Raw genomic sequence first — 25086 nt, 5'->3', positions numbered from 1 at the left:
GTTTTATTGTTGTGGTTGTTATGAAGTCTTCATTTTTCTTTCCTCTTTGCTTGACTTTTATGTTTCCCATTTCTGGCTACCTTGTTAAACATCCAAATAGGCAACTCATGTAATTCTCTCCTACTTCTATGTATGCCCATGTAATCATACACAGATTTATTCTCAGTATATATGTACATGTTTCAAATCACAAGTATTTTTGTGATTGTTTTACAAAAATTTGAAGTATTATCAATAGTGTCCCTAAATCTTGTTTGTAAATATAACTCCTGGCATTTCCTCCAAATCATCAAGTATTATCTTTTTTCATTTTATATGTTAAAGAATAATTTAGTATAGTGAAATTCAACCTTTTTTATATACAGTTCACTGAGTTTTAACAAATATAGTTAAAATTGTAACCATCATAATTGTAACCATCATAAGAATCAACACAGTTTCATGGCATCGAATTCTTGTGTCACTTTGTGGTCAAAACCTCTCCATACCTAGTCACTGATACTGGCTGATGAGATTTCTATCCCTGATGGATTGCTTGTTCCTGAAGGGTGTGTAAATGGACCATATGGTATATAGCCTCCTGAATCTGGCTTCTTTTAGTTAGTATAATTGGCTTGAGTTTGTTGATTACAGTGATTGTTTCTTCCCTTCTACCTTTGAGTAGAATCACTGTTGTGTGGATGGACCAGAGTTCATTTATCCACTTCCCAGTGGAAGGGCATTTGGATTGTTCCAAGTGTAGGTGAAGATGAGTAAAAACACTATAGATTTCATGTATGTGTTTTTGTCTGGACATACTTATTCATTTGGCTTGAGCACTCTATCCAATACCCATGCATAATTTTTTCACTCCAGTTGGTGTGGGAATCCTACTGTTTCTGGCCCTGAGTGATGCTTTGTTAATGCTCCACCTGCTCCTTTCAAATGTAGTTTTTCCCCCAGCCTCAGGTAGTTTTCTCTCATCCAAGCACTGGTCCATATTCAGGTGTTGATTGGGGGGATTTCTGCAGATATTGGAGCTTTCTCTGTTTGCAGCTGTGAAATGAGAGAGTTCCAGAACCTGAAAGGGACAACGGCACTCTGGTAAGAAGTCCAGCTCCTAGGGTCTCCCCACTGCACCAACCTTATCTTTTCAACTCAGAGAGACCACACACTTCTCTTGAGTCCCCCTCCCTTGATAGCATGAGCTTCCCTGGAAGCTCATCTAGAGAGTCATCTGGGAAACTCTTTGCAAATATATGTCTTGGCACATTTGCTTCCCCTTCTTTGAGATCACTATTCCATGGTCTCTATTAATCTATACTTGAAAATCATTATTTATATCTGTTTCTGAATTTTTTTTCCTAATTGAACTCAGAGGTTCAATCTGGTCCATGATAGTCTTTTCTGGAAGTAGAAGCGGTATAATTCACGTTTTTGCTTGCTTTATTTAATCTGCATATGCCTACAAATGTAGCCATTCTCCAATCCAGCGACATCGTGACAATGCTGCAAAATTTGTTCTTGTACTCATTTCCCTACTTCGAACAACTTTAATTTTATGCAGTAGGTAACCAGGAATGAGGCTCTGTTTTTACAGCAAGATATGTTGTATCTTATTTAACAAATATTGACTTATCCCCAAGTTTTAACATTTCCATAAATATTTTAATATTTAATACTATAAAACATATTTTAACATTTAATATTAAATAATAAACATTAACTTTTCCACATTTTTTTTGTGGTGCTGGGGATTGAATCTGGGGCCTTGTGTATACAAGGCAAGCATTCTACCAACTAGCCTATATCCCCAGCCCCTCCCCAAATTTTAGTACTTCCATTTCTAGCAACAAAATAAGAGCACTCTTCCCTGTTTTTCTATCAGTAAGAAACATTTTAATTCTCCTAAAATTTTTCCAGTTTATGGTTATAAAATGATTTCTCACATGTAACCATTATTTATATTTCACTGAAAGAGAATCTTCTTAAGGTTTCTAGTTTTTCAATTACTTGAGATCTCTAGTAATATGTTGTAGCTTTTAATGTAGAAGTTTGAAAATCTTGCTATGTTTTTCTAGGTTTTTGCAGCTATTATAAATGTCCCATTTTAAAAATGTGTAAGTTGTTGATATATAGCAAATTTGATTATTTTTTAAAATACTGACCTTGTATATCCAATGGCCTTGACAAGTTTGTTATAGCTCAGAGTGTATATATATATTTTTTATTTTCCAGGTTTACTATTTTATCTACTAATAAAGACAATTTTATTTTCTTTGTACATCTTAAACCATGTATGTGTGGGTGTATTTGTATATATATATTTTCTCTTTTATGTTTTCTGTCATTCTCTGGGTAAGGTCTCTGGGAAATTGCTGAATAGAACTGGTGATGGCTGCTAGACTTGTCTTGTTCCTATCTCAGGGGAAAAGCTGTCAATAGTTCAACCTTAAGTGCCATGTTTGCTGAACACTTGTTGTTTCTATCAGATAAGAATGTTTCCCTCACTCATGGTGTGCTACATTTAAAACATATAAAGACTGTATGTTAAAATTTTCAAGTGCTTTTTTCAGCTTCTATTGTGGTGATCACATGGTCATCAAACTGACATTTTTGCAATGAAAATTGATTTTCCAAATATTAAACTACTCTTACCATTCCTGAGCAAAACTTCATCGGGTTGCTTTTATTATATTTCTTTATGTTGCAGGGTAATGCTTGTTTCTTATTTTTGCATTATATGTACTAAAGACTGATTTCTAACTTTCTCCAAACTTGTGTTATAACTTGCAGGCCATTGCATTAAAAGGGGTATATACTTTGCAAAAGGTGAGGTCAAGGCAGATGTGGATACTTTTACCCTTGGTTGTTTGGTTAAATGTGTGAAGGGATCTATAAACTAGTGCATTTTAATTCTGAAATCCTTCCTTTTTGTTTAGTCAGCACTGACCTGTGTTCAAGAAAATCACTGTCTGAATGTGATATTTTCTCAAAGTACCTGGGCTTTGCAAGTTGCCCATCACTTTGCGATTATCAAAGGGCAGGATCAGACCTTGACGTTGTTTGGCACAGTCTTCCTTGTAAGGTTTCAATATTCAATGAAGCTACCCCTGACAACAGCTCAGGATGTGTGATCTTTTGAGCTGCTAAGAGATGTTATCCTCCCATACATTTGCCATGAGCACATCCTCTGTAGTTAAAATCTAAAAGCAGTTATTTTGTTAACGTTCAGATTAGATCTTTAATTAAGCTTTCATCCCCTCTAGCACAGACAACAATGTCAAATATGTAAGCCCCAGGAGAAACCAAACTCATTCCATAGGCTCAGATCTTCAGTACTCTGTGAAGAAACTTAAAAATAAGACTCTTGTGGGAATTTTATAAGAACATGTTGAATATCTAATTGTAAGCTTAGAAGCTTCACTTAATTTGACTTCAAACTCTATGATGTGAGTTAAAGCAAGAAAAATGTTTGTTTAGCTGATTTGGATCAAGAGCTTCTTTTTAATCAATCAAATTTAATTTTAGATCTTTAATGTAGCACATATGAAAATGTTTTCAGTTATCCACAGAGCTAAAGGGTAAATAAGTAAAAGTGTAATTTTCTTTTGTCTGGTTGACACTTGAATATGTACAAGGATAAGAAACTTGAGCAAAGAAGTTTTACTTGTACAAAAGAACTTATATCCATATGACTACATTTGTTTTTTCAGGATCATTTATTTATTTGGGACCACATCGATCCCCTGGGGTGGCCAAGCTTGGAAGTCCCATCCTCACAAAATTGCTCACTGCCTCTACTCCATGCCAGGTAATCAGTTTTTCTGAGTTTCCATTGACCATTCTGTGGTTGTAAACCAGTGGGTTTTGGTTACTCTGCTAGTAAATGCCTGCCATGTTTTAATACCATTTTCCTGATGAGTTGAGAAAAAATTATATAAGCTATTTCAGCACAAAATGCTATGCCCTTCCAGAAGCCCATTTGCAGCATATAATCCTGCAGCATTTGATGGGAGGTGGTGGGTTATTAAGGAAGCTTTTGGTAATTTTTATATTCTTTTCACATGGTTCTTTCTGGAATCTACACCAATGGATTACACATTGCCAAAATTACTTGCTATTTTGCCCAACAATATGAACCAAGTACATAAAATCAGTTAAATAAATCAACGAGAAAAATAATGTGAAACAATGCAAAAATATAAATGTGCTCAGAAAAGATAATTGCATGGACTGAAATTTTATTTTTCAGTTAGTCCTCTCATGCCAGATAATCAAAAATCAAGCAATAAAATATTTCAATTGCACAATACAGAAGAAAGCAAGACTTTGGAATCAGCATGGATTCACATCTCAGTTTTTCTACTTACTAATTATGTTACATAAGTTGTATACTCTCTTTGAGGCCCACTTTCTATTCTAGGAGCAAAAAACATGGTACTATCTCCTTCATATGGTTGTAAGGATTAAAATATGATCAACATCCCTGGCAAAGTATTTGGCACATAGTAGGCATTCACTGACCATGACTTCTTTATTTTCACAAACTTTATACCTAAATCAGATGTTTCTATTCAGCCTGCATTCTTTTCAGACCTTTTAAGAGTTCCAACATGACTTTTAGTTTTAGGGTTTCAGTTTATCTATTTGTCTTTACTTATCAGAAAATAATGAAGAGATCAATACTTCAGCACATGGAACTCATTGAATATAAATGTAGTGTTACAGCATTGCCTCAGACATTCCTGATGATAAATTACACATCATTGAGAGTTATAAACCTAATTATATGTTCAGCTTGGTATAAGTCTGAACAGGAGTGCCCAGAGCTCTTAATAAGTTGTCTTTTTCTTTCTTTCTTTTTTTCTTTGTCTTTCTCTCTGTTTCTTTGTGGGAATAAGAAATAAAACAACTGTCTGTCTCCATTTTCACATCATCCAAATGCCCTTTACGTGTTCCTAACTTTAATTTAATTAAATTGTATGTAGTAGAAAGCTATAGATTTTTAAAAAGAACCCAAGAAGCACTTAGCACTTTAAAAAGTACTTTACAAGCTAACATAACTTCAAGGTCATCCACTGAGTTGTATGCATAAAACACATTGAATGCAAGAGAATAAAATGTGTTAATTCTGTCTGCTTTAGGTATATTAGGAAACAAACATTAAGCATCCCAGAAAGAAAAAAAATTATATATATATATATATATATATATATATATATATATATATATATATATATATATATATTATATTTATTTATATTTCTTTGTTTTTGAAGATGACTCCATTTCCCATCCCTGTATGCTTGCTGATAGTCACTAATTTGTTATCTTTGGGATGGAGTTTCAATTTGTCATCCTTTGCACTTGAGGACACTTTGCTTTATTTTTGCTCAAATGTGTAGCCTTGATGTGGAATCTATTTACATGGGGGCTCAGTGAAAATGTTCTGGACAGTTTAAATACTTGATAGCTTACCTTAGTACCAATACTTGAATCTCCAAAGGCTTTGGATCCTGGCTGAATGGTTTACATTATTTTTTAAAACTGAGAACATATCAAGGAGCTACCACAGACCTCCACAGAAGTATTTGTTTATCTCTTTTGTCAGTATCTGCTTGAATTTTAGTAATCTTTGAAGTGAAGGCATACTTGGATGACTTTCCAACTTGGGAAGTAGTAGTACACTTGTTACGGGAAGCTACTTAGAGGTACACATAGCTAATTTTGCCTCAAAGGACTGTCCTCATGATCTTTTTATAAGTCCATGGTGATATGTGGCACTTTCTTTTCATAAAAGTTACAGAATAAGGAAACCAAATTTTTACCTTTTTTTTTTTTGATAATTGGCGAATGCAGCAGAGCCTCTAATTTGGAACCTCTTGATAATGGCTGTTTTCATGGCACAAATGTTCTTCATTGTAAAATGATAAAGCAGTGAGATAACCTGAGTTAGGCCCTTTGATGTGATTAAAGCCTTCATTTTGTGAAATTATATGATTTTTCTCCTATGCAATCATATCAGACTAATACAGTTAGGGATATTTTTTGAAAGGACTTTAAAAGAACATGAGTTTTCTTCTGAGCTACCTTTCCTAGCAACACAATTTTAGGGTCATTTTGCATGGTATAGAGCCAACACATGGCATCAACATGCACAATTGTTCCTGAAACTAATCACTGCTCGAGATGTGGACTATAATTTAACAGCTTCAAAAATCACTTTGGCCGCTGGTGGAAACTTGGAATTTTTCTTTTTCACTGAGATGGGAGATAGGACAAATAAAACATGTGGGGACCAGAAGCTACTATTTCTTATTGATGTTGAAGTACAGTTATTATTTACAGTTGACTAGGAAATATAAGTAAGATGGGGGATGAATATGGATAATACTGTTCTATTAATCTTCATATTTATATTGCTATTATAAAATATAATTTTACTTTAAAGACTTTGTAATTAGATACAAGAAGGACAATAGAAAGCTTTTGCTTACAAAGTTAGTTTGTAAGCTTACTGTTTGCCCTTTGTTTTTAATTCTTCAACTTGTTTTGAATGTATTTTAATACATCAAATAAAAAAATTGTAAATTAAAAAAATTGCGTATTGGGAAATCAGAACAAAGATAAATGATACGAGAGATGGGTTGGTTCTCAGAGTAAAGTTTACTGGGACCAGGGTACACATGAGAGTCTAGGTTTTCCAGTAGCCAATGCAAGGAGATTCTCAAGAGGTTCAGATTCAAGGAAGTTAAAAGAAAAATCCCAAACCAAAAACAATTCTTCCAAGAGTCTTCTCTTGAATGCTCAGGATGACAGTAATGTAATCTCTACCTTTGGTTCATCCTGTGTTGCTTCCTTAGCTATTCTGTCCCCCTGCCCCTTCTTCAATGCCAGGCTTACAGTGACAACCTAGACACATGACTGCCCTCACAAGACAGAGGTTCCTGAGAGATGCTGATCCACCTTCCAACATGACCTTTTTTAGGAGCAACAGGAATCTTTGTTTTCTTTGAACTTTTTTTGTTTATTATTCTTGTGACTTTGGACCTATGACTGTTAAGATTCATGAAAAGATAGATCAGGTCTAGCAAAAAGACAGACTAAGCAAGACAGAAGTCCAGTGTGAACCAGGGATGGTGCTGTTGCCAAGGGTTTGGAATACAGTGGAGAGAGGACATGAATGTGTGGCCATGGGGCTCTGAGATGGGGAGGCCATGGGACAAAGATCATAAGAAAAATGAGGAAAAGGCATTAGGTCTGAGGAGGCGAGTTTTAATAGGAGGAGGATCAAAATGGAATGAAAAATAGAGAAATAAAAAAAAAAAAACTTTTTAAACTTCTAAATAACATCCTGGGGCATCTTTCCCAGAAGCAAATAGGAAAGAGCCTCAGAGCTGCTTTGTGGGAGGGGCTAGACCTCAGACCAAAAAGCGGTCTTGGTGAGAATAGCACAGTCCAATGCAACTGCCCTGTTCAGTGACTGGTAAAGTCACCTGTGCCGATGGCCCCTGCTTCTGGAGTAAGATGATTTTTTTCTTTCTGGCTTGCTTTCTTGATTTTTGACTTTTCTTTCTTTCTGTGTACAAATAGAATCAGAATGCAATTAAAGAGATGAAAATAATTTGAGCTTCAGTTTTTCTGATTGGTAACTGAAGGACCTTCTTTGTTGGGAGTCTTTGACCACATGAGAGTCTCTTGAAGTCAGTGATTCAGGGTCTTGAATAGTCACAATGCAAATAAAATGTTCAAACTTTAGTGAAAACCTAAGATACAATTGGATATTTTTCATTAACATTTTATTTAAATACCTTTTAAAACCTGTTCTAATTAGTTACACAGGATAGTAGAAAGCATTTTGATGCATCATACACAAATGGAGTATAACTTTTCATTCTTCTTGTTGTACATGATATAAAATCACACTGGTCATGTAAATACACACACACACACACACACACACACACACACACACACACATAGGGTAATAATGTCTGATTCATTCTACTATTCTTCCAACCCTTGTACCCTTCTCCTTACCTCTGCCTAATCCAAAGTTCCTCTATTCTTCTCTAGTCTAAGCACACCCTCCTTACTGTGGATTAGCATTGACATATCAGACCATGACCATAGTTTTGAGTTAATTATTTAGAATCTTATTTCACTCAGCATGATATTCTTCTGCTCCATCCATTTACTTGAAAATGCCATAATTTCATTATTTTTTATGGCTGAATAATATTCCATTGTGTGTACATACACCATATTTTTTTTTTATCCATTCTTCTGAAGGGCATTTAGATTGGTTCCCTAGTTTGGCTATTGTGAATTGAGCTGCTATAAACATTGATGTGGTTTTTTGATGAATCTAGAAAAAAACTTTCATTTCTAAATGGTAAGCAGTAAATCCATTCTGAATAGTTGGTTTGATTTTCACTTACATGCTATATCGTTCTGTCTAATAACATGTCCTGTGATGATGGAAAACTTCATCTGTTATGTTCCATGTGGCAGTCAGTAGCCACTCCCTATAGTTACTTAGCACGTAAGATGTGATTAATATAACTGAGAAACTGAATTTTAAATTTTGTATAATTTAAATTGATTTACATTTAAATAGTCCTACTATCTTCATAGCTTTCTCATTATACTTATTATATTTCAGTGTCTCTTTTTTAGTTGCTTATGATTTTTACTTATTTTTTTATTCTTTTAAGTTATACATGACTCTAGAATCTCTTTTGATATATTTGTATGAGCATGAACTGTATCTTATTCTAATTAGGATCCATTCTTGTGGGTGTACAGGATGTTGAGATTCACTGTGGTGTATTCATATATGCACATAGGAAGGTTATGTCAGATTCATTCCACTCTCTTCCTATTCCTATCCCCTTGCCCTTCCCTTCATTCCCATTTGTCTAATCCACTGAACTCCTTTTCTTTTGTTTATTCTTTCCTCCAAAAGACTCCAAGGTGGCTAAGGACACCTGATGCTCTATGTGTTCCCTGACATTGAGCAGATTTCTTCTCTGTAGATATTTACTTAAGAACTAATACTAAAAGCCCACTTATTCCTTTCTTCTTTCTTCTTCAAAAAAGATATTAATGGAATACCTAGTAAATACAAATTCCTTTAATAGGTTTTGTAAGACATTTAAAAGATGACCTGTGGTTTTGAGTTAATTATTTAGAGTCTTAATGATGTAGGACAGAAATGGCTGGACACCAGAGGAATTTTCAGGAAGCACATTTATTGGCTACAGGATCCAGGGGGGATATCTCCTAAACATTCTCTGGACCTCAAGTGTAGAAACTCTTTGAACTTTATACCCACTGGGAGGAGGGGTTTGAAGGTTTACATGACAAGTGCTTTTTGTTCCAGTTTTTAAAGACTAGACAGAGGTTTGAAAGGTTTTTTTTAAAAAAACCTTTCATTTACAAAAAAAATAAAGAAAGGAAACTACAAACCACAAAGCCCTCTGCAGAAGTTTTTGCTGATATGCTATGTAAGAAGCTTTCTGACAAGAAGAGGAACTTATATGCTACAAATATAGTGGGGGTCTTCTGGGTGGGGGTCTCTGGCTGCTTCACTACTATGAGTATGAATTGGACTGAGATTAACCGAGTTTGCACGTTTCGTGAATATGTAGGTGAAATCACAGCGATAATAAGTTTCGTTCAATGATTTCATCTTTAACACTATTACATTTGAAAAGATTATGGGAGATTTCTTGGTCTCTAATAAGCTAAAGAAGTTAACTCTCTCTGATGCAAATCTGTTAAAAGAGTAAATTAAATATAAGTTCTAAGCTCTTCTGTTGAACGTGGATCCCATTGGCATTTACACTTAGTACAATATTAAAATAACTTCACACTGGTGAGGTGCTGAGTGACAGTTTGACAGCTTGAAATTCTGAAGGGGTCCGCACATCTCTTGTACAACTAGGTTTGAAGTTCTGTTTTGCATATTTACAAGCTGGAAACATGTGAAACTTACAGCATGGATCTAAAATTTAATTGCATTTGGGGAACATGCATCCTCTTTTTCCATGATATTTAATTAAACACTTCCATTTGACTTTACATTTATAATTTACCTGTCAAGATCTGAATTTAGGTGAGCATGGTAATAAAGTCTAAAATGACACACACAATCAGAAGGAATTTTTGACTCAGTGCTGGCAATTAAGTAGATATTGAAAAAAGAATCTTTGGAGCATAGAATGCTTCATTTTGAAATGAAAACAACAACAACATTTTGAAACATTTTGTCAAGTTTCATCACAGAAATGGATCCTAACAGTGAAATAAGTTGGGTTGTCTAATACAGTAATATCTGTCCATATAACAGAAGAGCCTACAACAAAGGAAAAAAAAAAGAATTTAAAAATATAACGAAACTGAAAAAGAATCACTTTGAAGCCAAGATTAGGACTCTGTTTCTAAGGAGCTTTGTCTTTGAATTTTGATTTTCATTGAAATAATAGCCTTTGGAGTCCATGTGACAATACAGAGAAGAATAAATCGATGCAATGTATCTGAACTTGGTTTCTCTTGTTGACACATTTTAGAATGAATCATCCAACATCCAGTTGAAATTGAGGCAATTCATTTTTTTTTTGGGGGGGGGGTACCAGGGATTGAACTCAGGAATACTTGACCATTAGACACTTGACAGGGACACTTGACACTTGAGCCACATCCCCAGGTCTATTTTTTGTATTTTATTTAGAGACAGGATCTACACTGAGTTGTTTAGTGCCTCACTTTTTGCTGAGGCTGTCTTTGAACTCACGATCCTCCTGTGTCAGCCTCCCAAGCTGCTGGGATTACAGGTGTGCGCCACTGCACCTGGCAAGGCAATTCATTTTTGCCTGACACATTACCAGGCACTTAGCAAGTGGTCAGTGAATATTGGTGGAATAAATGAGCACTAAATGCTGTGTTTAAGCTATTGTCATCACCAGCCATGATCCTCTCTACTTTCTTCATTATGTGGTTCAGCCATCAAACCTCTAGATCATACCATCATCGATGGTGAGGAAAAGTGAAATGATCACGGCTTGTTGGCTTCACAAAGAAGGCTTTTTTACTTGGCTTGAATTATTGACAAACAGTATCCTGTGAACTCCCAAGTTGCTTGATGATATCACAACAGAGAAGAAATTCATGAAAAGTATTGAGTACAATTGCTTAGGAAGAATTTTTTTTAATGTTACATAGTTACTTAAGGATACCTATAAAACAAGTTTTAGAATATTATGTTAAACATTGTATTATCCTGAAATTCTCTAAAATGTAGGGAAACATTGTATACTAAACAGCTGTTTATTTTTTAAAAAATGAAAGCATCTCTGTTTTCTGATTTTAAAGTAAAACATGATTTTGGTTTAAAATCAGATAATATGAAACATTAAAGGACGAAGTTGAAAGACAATATAATTTGATGGCCTAGAGATAATACTGTTTACATTTTGATATATTATCTTTTTCTCCCTTCCATCTGTCTATCTTTCTCATCCTTTCTTTTCTGGGGATCAAACCCAGGACAAGTATGTGTTCTATCCCTGAGCCCCAACCCTGCATTCCCAGCTCTAAGTATATATTTTCATACTACATCTATTCATTTTTTTTCATGGAAGAATATTATTGTGGAGATCGTCCCATTTCAGCAATATAATTTTTTCATTTTTAATGACTGCATATAATTATATGACGTTTAAAAAATAAACTAAAAGACTGATATTTTAAGCAGAAAGTAAGCCATTCATCATTGATTACTTTAGGAAGGAATTTTCCAAGAAAACTTTTTCTTGGTGTTTCAAACAGCAAAAAAGAATGTATGATGACACCTGATTTTGTAACACTTTTTAATAAACTTTTATTCTTACCAAATTTACAAGAGGCAAGAGAGAAGCATCCTGGGAAACTTTATCGGAAGCAAAGCTGTGCTACCCGTGACTGTGTGGACATGTATTTACAAGTATGTCTGCAAACCAGTGCTGGTAGTATGCTAGTGTCCCAGGTATATAGACCCTTCTCCAGAATGTGTTAAAAATAGTAGTGTAGTTGCCTTGATTCTTAAGGGAGAAATACTAAGAGTGACATTGTCTGGGGTTGCACACTCGGAGGAAGGGAAAAGTAAAAAATATATATATATATTTTTGGCTGTTTTAAATTATAGAAAACTATGAGAGCTAGGTAAATGGAATATTTATATCATTCTAAACATTTTTCAACAGGTACGGTTTTGGTATCATTTATCTGAGCATTCATATCTCTCAGTCTTTACAAGAACATCTCTGGATGGAGATTTGCAAAAGCAAGGTGAAATGGTTGGATTCTATGAATCTCAGTGGAGTCAAGCAAAAATCGATCTCTCTGCAAAAGCTGGTGAATCTAGACTGCCTTTTCAGGTAAGCACTTAAAAAATTAATACAGCTCAGCTAAAGATACTTCAGTTAATCAGTCAGACAATAGGATAACATACATTTACCATGAGTTTATTGACTATTAATAAAGCAAGTTCCTTCATGATCAGGGATGAATAGAGGCTATTTTTGATTTAAGTGTTCAAGACGTATGTGTGGAACAGTAATAAAAATGGAGATAAGCATTCAATAGGGTGCCAGAGAGAAGAGTAATTTAAAAGAATTTTTTTCCCTAAGTGGAGATGGTGAATTATAGGAAGTAGTGGGGAAAAAAATATCTGACTTGAGACAGATCTTATTACCTTATTTAATTTATTAAATTTATTTATTATTTAATTTATTTATTATTTAATTTATTAAATTTAATTTATTACCTTATTTAATCTTATTACCTCATTTTCTCCTGTCCATTAACATTGAGGATTTTTATCCACCTCTGATGGTATTGTCTTGGTTGATAATCAAAGAAGGCAAGTGAAACTTCATAAATGGATGCTCCAATTTTTGCCCTCCTGGACATGAATCACTTGTAGGTGATATTTGAAAAGAGCAGTTTTAGAACATAGATCAGATGGTAGCACATATTGGAAAACACCCTACCTTTGGAGTGAGGGGATCCATGTGCCAGTCTCTGCTCCAACTTTTTAGCCTATGTTCAAATATCATCTTCAAGCCCTCTATTTCCTAATCTCTGAGAATCACAGTGATGATAGAAGCAACACTTCAGAAGAGTCTGAGTAGTAAAGAGAGTGTAGGTAAGATGTGGTCTGTGGCACATACACTTTGGAGCCTGGGGTTCAAGACCCAGTGTAGGATCACTGGGAAATTTCTTAAACCCTCTGTCTTTTTATCACTGTAGGCTACGAACATGAGTCCCTGATAAATAACCTGCCTCCTGTGGTCCTCATTTCTGAACCAATTAAGATAAAAGTAGAAGTCAAGCCAAGAACAAAATATTTTGGAGCAGAATCTCCAAAAATACTTAAATCTTTAACATTTGCAGCCACATACATCAAATAATCCCTGACATTACAACAAATAGATTTACCCACAGAGCAAGACTCTGCTAGAGAAACACAGGACACTCCCTCTAGGGGAAGCCTTTTATCATTAGCAGGGAGGAGTAGAGGCTGCCTCCCAAAGGGGGATGTTGAAAGGAAGAGGAGGATGAGTGGAGCATGCCCAGTGTGTTGTTCTAACATCACCAGTCACGTACATCTTGATCCTCCCCTGGGAAAGACTAAGAAGTAACAGCAGTGTCGCTGCAGGGAACTTCTTCCCGATGGAATCAGAGGAATATGAAATAAGCATCAGCTCATATGAGCGGGTCTCTACTTCATAGAATTGCTGTAGGATTGAATGTTTTTTGTGTGAGAAGCGTACAGAAGAGACTGGCATGGAGTGAGCTCACACAAGTCAGCTATTGTTGTTGCTATGGTAATTACTTGTATGTTGTCTGGGAACAGTAGGTACTAAATTAATGTTAATATTCTTCTTCATTTTGAAAACAAACAAATCTCCTGCTGGCCAGAATTCTAGGCTTTTGCACTCCAAGAAGTTATACAAATTTCCCCTGTTCTTCAAACATCAATTTATAATTTGGTCCCTACGTTTCATGGACAAAACCACCTTTGGTAGCTTTTTATTGGGAAACATTAGATACAAAGGCCGGTCACATACTCATCTCCACATCCATCTCTGTAGTATGGGACAGGATGGGAAAAATCAGAACAACTGGACCTCTTGCCTCCTATATTTATATTATCTATATAATGGTTTTCACTCTTGTTCTTTTTGGTTAGAATAAAACCAAGATCTATCAAACTTTATCCTCAACCCATTGAGAAGAAAACAGAATGTCCTTTGCCAGGACTAGTTATTTGGTAAACAAGGTGATTTGAACTGTGTGCCATTTATTTCCACCAGTGGAAGTTCTCATTGATCCATCATTATCATTATTATTGAAGAGTTTCTCATACTGTAGTTGTTTTTCTCTTTCATATTTCTTTGTTTGGAGTTTGAGTTGGGGTTTTGCTTTACCTTTCATATTGAGACGATTCCTTATCATGGGAGGTCAAATGGCCAGTGGTTGGAGGGGATGCTCTTATGGGATGACTGTTTGGTTTCTGACTCAGCACTGTTTGCTGCTGCTCCTCTCTGGGTTCCCTCCTGGTAACTCAGCACCACACCACGTGTTGGTTTTTCTCTCTAATCTGCTTTGATGCTGAGTTCATGCTGGGCCTCACACATGTTTAATTAACTTCAGAGAAGGTAGAGTTTTCCTCTGTGCCTGCCCTCCTCTTCCTCCTTTTATCTTGTTAGGAAGTGACTCTCTACAACACATGTTTGTTTTAGAAACTACAAACAAGTAAAAATATATATGTAAAAAAAATTTCCCTCAAATTTCACCATCAAATTTTACCCTTGTAGGTCTACAATCTCTAGTCGGCAATTTAAACAATTAAATTTGGAATAAGTTTTTGAAAAACAAAAGCAAAACCTAACCTGACCTAAATCAATGTGAGGTCTTTTGGCAGTTTATTTAATCATGGGTTTGATTATAGTGTTGTTCCCCATCGTCACGAGGGTATCTTGTAATAAACACTACCAGTGTTATATCAACATCTAGCTCTGAACTATACAAATCTCAAAACTTACCTGGTCACAAAATCTTTAGATAAAGAATTATGGAAATGCATTGCATTTTTTTTTTATGAAGCAGTCCAGATTTCACACACACATACATGCACACGTACGTTTCATCAATATACACAGAAATTCACACATGGTATTATTTATTACATTAACATGATGCACATATTGTAAATATTTCCAACTGGCACTAAATACAGAGAGAAATGAATGCACGTGTACTCACCCCTCAGAATTAACTGATGGCAACATGTTTATGTTTGCCTATGAAGATACAGCTTTTGTTGTCTTTTGTATCAATTTCCAGCCCATTTCTTGTCCTCTGCAGGAAAAACAAATGCTGATAGTATGTTGGATTTAACTGAATTTCTTCAAACATATTTTTTAAAAGCGTGAAAATGTGGATGAAGATTCTAGCTAGGTGCAGTTCTACATCATTCTTTTATCAACAACAAATAGAAATAATATTATACCTACAAATATTCCATCTAAGGTTTAAATATTTCAAGTATTTAAATTTAGTCTTCTTGGAACAAGGTGAGGATTTGGGCACTTTAAGTTAGTGGACTGCATGGTTTAAGGGTGACTTTAGTCATTGTCTAGCCATCAGTTGAATGTAACTAAGCGCTGAATATATTTATACAGTGTAATCCAATCCAATCCAAATATTGGAAAGAAGAAAGGTATTGTACTCTGTGACCTCTGTGTTCCCTTTAGCCATGAAATTCAGATTCAGTGTGGTTCTTTTGATGTCAATTGTAGACCATAACAGGATACAAATTGCTTTGAGTTTCTTAGGAAATAAGACCCCCAGTTGGTAGGACATTTATTCTTCCTGCTGACAAAGGATTAGTCTGTTTTTTGTTGTTTTTGGTAAGAACATTACATTAACATTTTGATATTCTCTCAATTACCTGAATGGGCTTTATTGGAAGAATTCATGTGAAATAGTTAATAGTATTCTTTCAATTCTGTTTTAACTTGGCCTGCTCATTTGCTCTATTAAGCTTTTCAAGTGAGTACTTTAACTTAATTTTTCATTTTTTTCCCCTAACTACTGCTGTTTTCAACATGTTTGTGTTTGCCTATGAAGTTGCAGCTTTTGTCTTCTTTGTATCATTATTTTTTCCAGGACTGGTAATTGAACCCAGAGTTCTGCACATTCTAGTCAGACATTTTACTGACTACATTCCTAGTTATTTTAATCTTTTTTTTTTTTTTTTTAATTTTGAGACAGAGTCTCTGTAAATTGCCCAGGCTGACCTTGAACTTGTAATCCTCCTGCCTCAGCCTCCTGAGTAATTGGAATTCTCAGCACATGTCATCACACCTGATTTCTCAGTTTTAATATCTAAAGGGCCACTTTTTCTGAGTACCACCCATTGATATCAAGTTGGTCTATTTTCTGCTAGTTCCTATTTAAACATATCATATTTTAGATATCTTCTTAAGATGTCTCTGTGAATTTTACAACAATGACTAATACCATATTTGCCCTTTATTTTCATCAATGATATAAATCAATAACAATTTCCTGACACTAGTTGAAGATTCAGTGAAGGGTAAGATTTATAATGCTAAAGTAGAAGCTGACCTAGTTTCTATAAAATTGATATGCCCTCAGCCTTCTTTGTCTAAGGTTTTCTTCAATCTTGTTATGCTGGCTAGCTCTGTTTCACACCATCTCTGGATGACCAGTTATCTCTTTATTTTATTGTAGAAATGCAGTTACACCCTCATCAGCATAATCATTATTGGCTTAGGTTACATATATTTCTTAATAGATATCTGACTTTCAATCAATTACTTATATTCTCTAAACTTCTTTATCTTTCACTTACACACAAGGACAAGCTGGATGCAGTAGCACACACCAATCCCAATGAGTCAAGAGGCTGAGGCAGGAGGATCTCAGGTTCAAGGCCAGATTCAGCAACTTAGCAAGGCCCTAAGCAACTTGGCAAGACCCAGTCTCAAAATTAAAAAAAAAAAGACTGGGGATGTAATTCAGTTTTAATGCACCCCTGAGTTCAATCCCAGTACCAACCAACCAACCAACAAATAAATAACAGTTTTGTGAAGATAGAACCATTTTCACAAGATTAAAAGAAGTGCATGTGCCTTGTATAGAATAACAGCTGAATGAAAGTTGGCTATTGTTCATATTGTGATAACATCATCATTCTTCAATTGCTATAGGAGTTATAGATGACATCAGTATGTCCTAGGAATGTGAAGCTTCTAATTTCTGTCTACTTCTCAGTATATTCCCCTCTTAGATTCATATTTATTTTGCTGTTTTTTTATAAGACAAGATATATAAATATACTAGTTGAATCTTTTCTGGGAAAGCTTCTTCCAGTTTTGCAGATGTACAAATAAAATCACTTGATCATGAAATATTTATGAGTTGTTGTGGTTTGTGAAAGCAAGAAATCATTTTGCTTTTTTAAGACAGTTAAATAATTGGATAAAACAAAAATTAAGTTCCTGAAAGATCGCTTTAAAAGGGAAGCACAGCTTCATTTAGTTTGAAATTGAAATTCTCAAATTACCTTGAAAATCTTATATAAAATGAAGTGTTTACTTTTTCTGCATCTATGGTTGAAACATCTCTTCCAAACAACCTCTTTCTCTCTTATTGTTCACTGATATCATAGTTCCCAAAGATAATTGCCTTTGGTCACAACTCAAAAGGATCAGGTTGGTTAAAATAAGCAAGAAAAAGTAGGAATAGCCAAGGTGATTTTGGAATCACAAGACCATGATTATTTACAGCTGTACATTTGTAAGAGTTAACAGCCATTTTTCTCTTAAAACTTTGATTATTTAAATTAATGGCGAAATTATAACCTGTCAGTATGTTTTTTTAGTGGGAAGTGTGTCCAAAGTCTATCTCACCATTTATTTATGGATTTGCTTTTGTTTCTAGTCATTTGCTATCAAAGCCAACATTGAAGCAAACATCTCTGCAGAGATTTTTCTGTTTATACCTCTGAGTATCTGGGACAAACCCTGAGAAACGGGCTGAAATATTTGCAGTCTGAGCTATTTATTTTTTGAATCAATGCTTGGGCTTTGCCAACTCATACAATTGATCCTTTTAATCTGTTATCCAATTAAGTGGTTATTCTCTTAAAATCCTATACCCCTAAAAGTACCCAATTAGTTTTCTAAACACACCCAGCACTTTCACATCTCCTTGCTTTTGCTTGGGCTATTACCTCAGTTCCTTGAGGAAAAATCTTCAGCAACTATTATAACTGAGGCTTAGTGTTGCCTCTCCACCATTCCCCCATGCCTCCCCATATTCTTAGTCGCACATTCTTGGCAGAAACATTAGAGTGCTTTTCTTTGCTTCTCTTAGTGTCTTATACTGAACTCCTCTACAGCACTTACAGTTGTTAACTTATTATGCCAAGTGTAGGAGAGAAAAGTAATACCTTCCCTTGTCCATCACAAGGATCCTAGTTGCTATCCTTATAACAAGAGATAGATTAACAACAGAAAAAGAAAACATTAAGCTTTATTTGACATGGGCCTCTAGAAATAAAGACCCAGGTAAAATTTACTGTATTTTTTATGTTTAGGTTCAATGAAGAATGGAAAATTACAAAGAACTTGGATGAGATAAAAAAATAAGTATGATCTAATGATAATAAATTGGAGGGAACAGAGCAAGGCCTATTTGTTCAATTCTCTTGACCTCTCTGTGTGGGACTCCATTTCTCTAGGTGTGGGACAGGACTGTTTTCACGTGGGGGTCTTATAAGAAGAGAAGTGAATCATAGAGTTCCTTTTTGATCTACTCTTCCACAGTAAGGCAAGGGAAGGGCAGAGTGACCTCCATGGTGCTGCATTTTGGGGTAGTATCTCCTGAGCCCCAACACAAGCAAAGTGATAAGATGGAGACGGACCTACCAGCTGTGTCTGGACTGATGGTCTGCCACTCAGGTCCTTGGGCTCCAGAAATAATTTGTTTTTTGTTTTCTCCCTCCCTCATTTCTTCTTTCCCAATTTTTTTTTTTTTTTTTGGTGGGAGAATAACAACATAATAATGTGAGTGATTAACAAGAAGAAAACAAATTATATCAGCAATTATTCAGAGTGTTAGAATAAATTAAGCTTAAATAGTTGCTTCTGAGTGCTTTAGCAAATGAATATGATTAACCACTGTATGTGGTTATTGATTGTGTGCTTTACCACACTAAGTATGTTTCTGTATATGTATACATAATATATACTCATATTTAAATATTCTGATATGTAAATGAATCACTAACTCCAGCAGACCCATTACAAATGAATTCCTATCTCAATTAAATTGAGTTGTAAAACCTCATAGTTGATTACCCCAAAGAGCTCATTTTAAATGCATATGACTCTTAATGGCTCCAATGGAAGAGAGTCCTTCACTCCTGATAAATGTTACGACTTTTAATTGAAACAAGGTTATGTAAGGTATTAAGGTTATATAAGATGCTGGTGAAGGAGTTATGACTTAATAAAATTATAATTTAAATATTATGGTCAAAATGATTTTCTAAAATTAGATTGGAAGATGGGATGGGCAAATGAATTCCTTTCTACAAGGAAATATGATTGTAAGTCTTTACCTTCATGATTTATTTTTACTAATTTTAGTTTTCTGTGCTTATAGTTAATTTTAGAAGCCACTGTTTTGTCATCAAATGCTTCTGTTGCTATAGATGACATCAGTATATCCCAGGAATGTGAAGTTTCACATAAGTCACTCCCAGGCGGCAGCATACAAAATAAAGGTAAGTTTTCTCTTGTGATTATTGAAATTTTAAGCATAGAATTCAGTAGGCCTCCTTGATATCAAAATATTAAATACGTTAGAGTCAATAAAACTTAATACAGGATGTATTGTATATTGTATGACCTTAACACTTAAAACATACATTTTGTAAAAGAAGGAAACATTATATCACTGTCTACTACTTAAATCTCTCTTTTAATACTATAGAAGGCTAATAATATAGATCCTAATCTTATAGCTAAAATTGTCACATGAAGATTTTTAATTATTAAAATTATGAAGAATTATAATTATTTTGCATGTTTTAAAGATACTCCTATAAAAATTCACTTTTCCATTAATTGTATTTTGTACTTTAAATGAACATGTAATGAAATTCATATTTCAAAATCTCCCTGGTATTTAAACAAATGGCTTAAAGCCAGCCAAAATCTTAAAACTTGACCCTAAAATTTTGAGCTGTATTCAAAACATAATATTTTCAAATAGCAAATGGAATTTGGCTAATTCTTTAATTTTTGTTGTTGTTGTTGTTTTTTTGGTAAAGAATTTCAATTAAGGGAAAAAAAGACTGTTATTAAAGAAAATGGGTCCAAAATAGTCAGATAGGTATTTGGACATTCAATCTTTATTTAGATTCTGGGAGTACACTGTGTCTCCAGTAACTTTGTAATTCTAATACTAATTGATGTTTCTCTCTGACCATCTCTGCCCCTGGGGCTTAATAAGAATGTGGCTTGAAAGTTGTCCCACTACATTTCTCTTTATCCCTATAAGCAGAAATATTTTCATGTGAAAATCAGGCAGGTTGTATTATACAGTAAGTTATGTTTCCTTAAACAACCTACTTAGTGAGTGGAAGGGTTGTGTGCTTACAGGAGCTAAGGACACTGATGAGGAAAGACAGCACAAAATTCTGTTTTGAGACCTGGGTTAGAGAAGCTTTTTAAAATATTTACTTAAAAAAAAACTTTTTGTACAAATTTATAGGGAGCTGTGGTAAAATTTGATAGATGTATATAGTGTATAGGATCCAATCTGCATAGTTAACATTTCCCTATCTTTTTGAAGATTTTTTGCTTAACAACTTAGAATTCTATCTGCATGATACAATTGCAGCATTTCAATCCACATATACAATATGTGCTGATCAAATCAGGGTAATTAATGTTTCTATCTCCTAACCATTAATTTGTGTTTGGAGACTTCAAGCTACTCTCTTTTTGTAATTCATAGAATTTATCAGTTTATTGTGAATCATAGTCACCCCACAGTGCCATAGATCATCAGAATTTACTAATTTGAATTTTGGTGCTGATTATCTAACCTTTCGCTATGCTCCTCACTCTCACCATTCTTAGCCCCTAGTCATTATTGTTATATATTTTGATCAACTATTTTTAAAATCCTCATATGAGGATAACCGTACGGCATTTATCTTTCTTATCTGAAATAGTTCATTTAACATATTGACTTCCAGTTTAATCCATTTTTCTGCAGATAGGATGTCATTCTTTTTTATGGATGAATAGTATATTATTGTGTATATATACCACATTTTCTTTATTCATGTATACATTGATGGGTAGGATGATTTCAAAATTTAGCAATTATGAATAGTGTTTATAATCAAAGCTCCTTAATTAAATGCATATTTCATAGGTTATAGAATTCTGTGTGATACCTTGTATTAATGTGCATTTAATTTGTTCAAAATATATATCCTACATGCATAGAAAACCTTTCTGAGCTTTGTGCATATATGTGGCTTTGATAGATACCAGAGAATGCACAGAAGCAGATTTAATGATTTGCATAAAGAGATGAGTTTTAAAGGGTCAATCAGCATTACCTTGTTTCTATGTTCAACAAAAAATTTTCATTTTTCTGATCAAATACTACATCATCAGAATGGGAATGATGGAAAGGCATTCAAGTTGGTGTTGAAGAGTGTAACTGAAAGTGTGGGAAGCATGATGGTATGATAAGTACCTTTCCTCACCCAACGTAAGGATCACAGCCTGCACTATTATAACAAAAGAAAGCTAATGAGAGAAACATAGAAGTTTTTTTTTTTTTAATTAGTTTTATGTGATGCGGTAGCCTTCAGAAAGAAGAATCCAAGGCCTAGCTTTCTATTTTTATGCTTAAGTTTGTTGTAGAATTGACAGCCTTGTAACAATGTGACTGGACAAAAGGGTATGATCCCATGGTAATGGGCTATGTAATTGGGGGGGGGGGGGCAAAGTAAGACTCATCTCTTTAGTTTTTTTTTTTTAATTTATTTACTTATCAATGGACCTTTATTTTATTCATTTATTTATATGTGGTGCTGAGAATCAAACCCAGTGCCTCACACATGCTGGGCAAGTGCTCTACCACTGAGCTACAACCCCAGCCCCTATTTAGGATCTTTTGGCCACTCTGTGTAGCATTTCTTCCCCTGGTTATCAGGTAAGGTCTCTGGAGGGAGGGTTTTATGACCTACATTCAGAAAAGACCTGAGTCACCTTCTTGCTTCTGATGCCCTCTTAGTATTCTTGAATTTAAGGTAGTTTGGGGTATCATTTTCCGAGTTCTGACAAGCCAAAGTGTGGGTAAAAGTTTTAAGTAATAACTAAAGCTGACCTTGGCCTATTTCTAAGAGGACTTGTTCTTGCTTATGGGACATCTTTTCCTAAACTAACTTAGAATGCATTCATGTGTACATCACACCAACCAAATCAGTTCGGTAGAGTGTAAATGTAATTAGACCAAAATTGCATGATTTTTTCCTGAATGATTAATGATTTTACAAATAAAAAAACTTACCCTTTTTGCAAATATGACCAATAGGCAATTGTAGTATCTCCATTTTGAAATTTAGAGACTGGGAAGGGATAATTTAAAATGTCCTGGTCCAGCAGACACTTCATTGTTATATTTGTGGGGGAGAACAGCCTGAGACCTCCCCAGACCCTGTCCTGGAACTAAAGCTATTGAAGGCCTTACCTGGCTGGCCTAGGGATGGCTTCTCCACTTCCAAACTGGCTTAGAGCAGCAGCCTCGCATTTATACTGGAAGCAGGACACCCATGATAGAACCAGCAAGGGGTCCTATGATCTGGCTTCTTATCAAGCTGCTTCACTTTCAGTCTATTTAAAAACTAGTGCTGCTGAAATAGTTATGACTTCCATTGAGTGGTTGAAAGGGGAGGAAAGGTTTTTATCCTCTTGATCTCTATTGGAAGCTGGATTTGCATCACGAGAGAACACGAGCTGTATTTCATCCAGCAAGGTCTGTGATTTTTACACCTGAGTGCCCTAATAGAGTTGGTGAAGCCAATTATGAGTGAAATCACTGACTCATTCAACTGATATTTATGTGTACATATTTGCTTTCTGAATGTAAATGCATACTGCTCAAATGAGTGTTGTTTAATGAAGATAGTCAGATTTGAAACAACTACAGGATGCAAATGCCAACCAAAGGATGCCAGGGAGAGCAAACCAGATAAGTCTTAAACCAGTACCAATGAATAAAGGCACCCCTTTAACATTCAGTTTTGCTCTTGGAGTGAAAAAATTGAAATGAATGCAAGATAGGACCCCAAAGCAAGAATAAGTATGAGGTATAGCCAGGGACAGAAAGACGAGAGCTGTATGCTACCACTTAGATGAAATATTTTAAAGGATCAAAATTCATAGAATCAAAGAATAGAATGGAAGTAATTAGGACTATTGGAAAGAGAGAATAAATTTAGTAATCAATAGGCATAAAGTTTCAGACCTTCAAGATTAGTAAAATCTAGAAATCTATAGAATATTGTAGTTACATCCAACAACATTGTATAATACACTTAAAATTTTTAAGGGGGTAAATCTTATATTTTTCTTACAATATGAATTTTATAGGAGAATGTATTATAAATATTTTTTAGCTAAAGCTCTTGATGACATGCTACTGACACATAGTCTAAACAATTGCCATTCCAATATAACCCACAGCAGAGGACTACACAATTCTCAAGAATGTTATTTCAATAATAGTACCCCAGTAAATAAATAGTTTTATGGCCATAAGCTATAGATCATACCTAGCTCTGTATATGGTTAAATCTATGATAGACTTCTTTTAGCTTTTCCTTTTCAAGGGCAGATGATTCATTCTTCATTCTACTTAAATGATTCTAAAGTTATTCTAGCATTCTGAAAATTTAGTAAAGAAGAAAAAAAGGGTGTCTGTGGTGGATAAGTTTTTGCAAAGACTTTTACTCAACGTGAAACGCAAGATAATATTCAGTCCAAATAGTGGAGAGGCATGGACATATTTCTTAAATGTGCTAGAGCACAGGGTTGGAAAGACTTTGTTAGGGTTCAGTTGTAAGGTGTCCCCCATAACTCATGTGTGAGATGGAGCAAGAACTTTCAGAGGTGAAATATTATATTCATGGATCAATCTACTAATATGCACTAACCGGGCAGTAACTGTAGGTAAGTAAGGTGTGGCTGCAGGCTTTAGATCACTAGGGTCATGACTTTAGAGTTTATATCTTGTCCCTGGCGAGCGGAGCTCACTCTCTGCTTCCTGTTTGCCATACCTTGAACTGCCTTCCTCCACCATACCCTGCTACCATGATGTTTTGCCTCACCTTGGGCCTGAGCTATGTGATTGGCTGAACAAGGACTGGAACTCTGAAACCATGAGCCAAAATAAATGTCTCATGTTCTAGATAAGTCTTGTAAAGTTTTTTTGGTCACAATGACACAAAATTGAACAAAAACAGACTCCTTCCGTGATCCTTGTAGGACATAGATCATAATGATATGAAAAACCTTAGGCACTGTAGAGTTTTGATACGTTGGCTACCAGTTGTTCTTTGATCCACCGAAAACCTTTGTGAATATCTACTTTCTACAAAGAGATTTGGTAAAGAGTAAAGTGTGGTGTTTAAATAAAACCAAACACATACATTTAGTTAATTTTTGACTGGGATACTATTTTAATCACCTTTTTCACTTCCATGACCAAAAGAATTGACTAGAACAATTTCAGAGGAGGAAAAGTTATTTGGAGCTTGCAGTTTCTGAGGTTTCAGTCCATACATGACTGACTCCATTGCTCTGCGTCTGAGGTGTGGTGGACTATCATGGCAGAAGAGTAGTGTTGGAGGAAGGGAGCTCAGACATGGCCACTAAGAAACAGAGAGAGAGCTCCCCTTACCATACACAAAATGTGTAGCCCAAGGGCCTACCC

The 25086-nt window shown here is 34.9% G+C and overlaps 1 protein-coding gene across 1 annotated transcript in view; it reads left to right on the top strand.

Annotated features, from left to right (window-relative positions):
- Malrd1 (MAM and LDL receptor class A domain containing 1) overlaps positions 1-25086 on the top strand; it is a 638713-nt gene that overhangs the window by 84694 nt on the left and 528933 nt on the right. The window contains exons 12-14 of the mRNA XM_076872892.1: positions 3696-3793; positions 12228-12401; positions 19729-19849. Coding sequence (XP_076729007.1) covers positions 3696-3793; positions 12228-12401; positions 19729-19849 — 393 coding nt within the window. The remainder of the gene's footprint in view (positions 1-3695; positions 3794-12227; positions 12402-19728; positions 19850-25086) is intronic.

Source organism: Callospermophilus lateralis, chromosome 13, assembly GCF_048772815.1.
Source record: "Callospermophilus lateralis isolate mCalLat2 chromosome 13, mCalLat2.hap1, whole genome shotgun sequence".
Lineage (NCBI taxonomy): Eukaryota > Metazoa > Chordata > Mammalia > Rodentia > Sciuridae > Callospermophilus > Callospermophilus lateralis.
The sequence above is the reverse complement of the archived record's forward strand: the minus strand, read 5'-3'. Positions and strand labels throughout refer to the sequence as shown.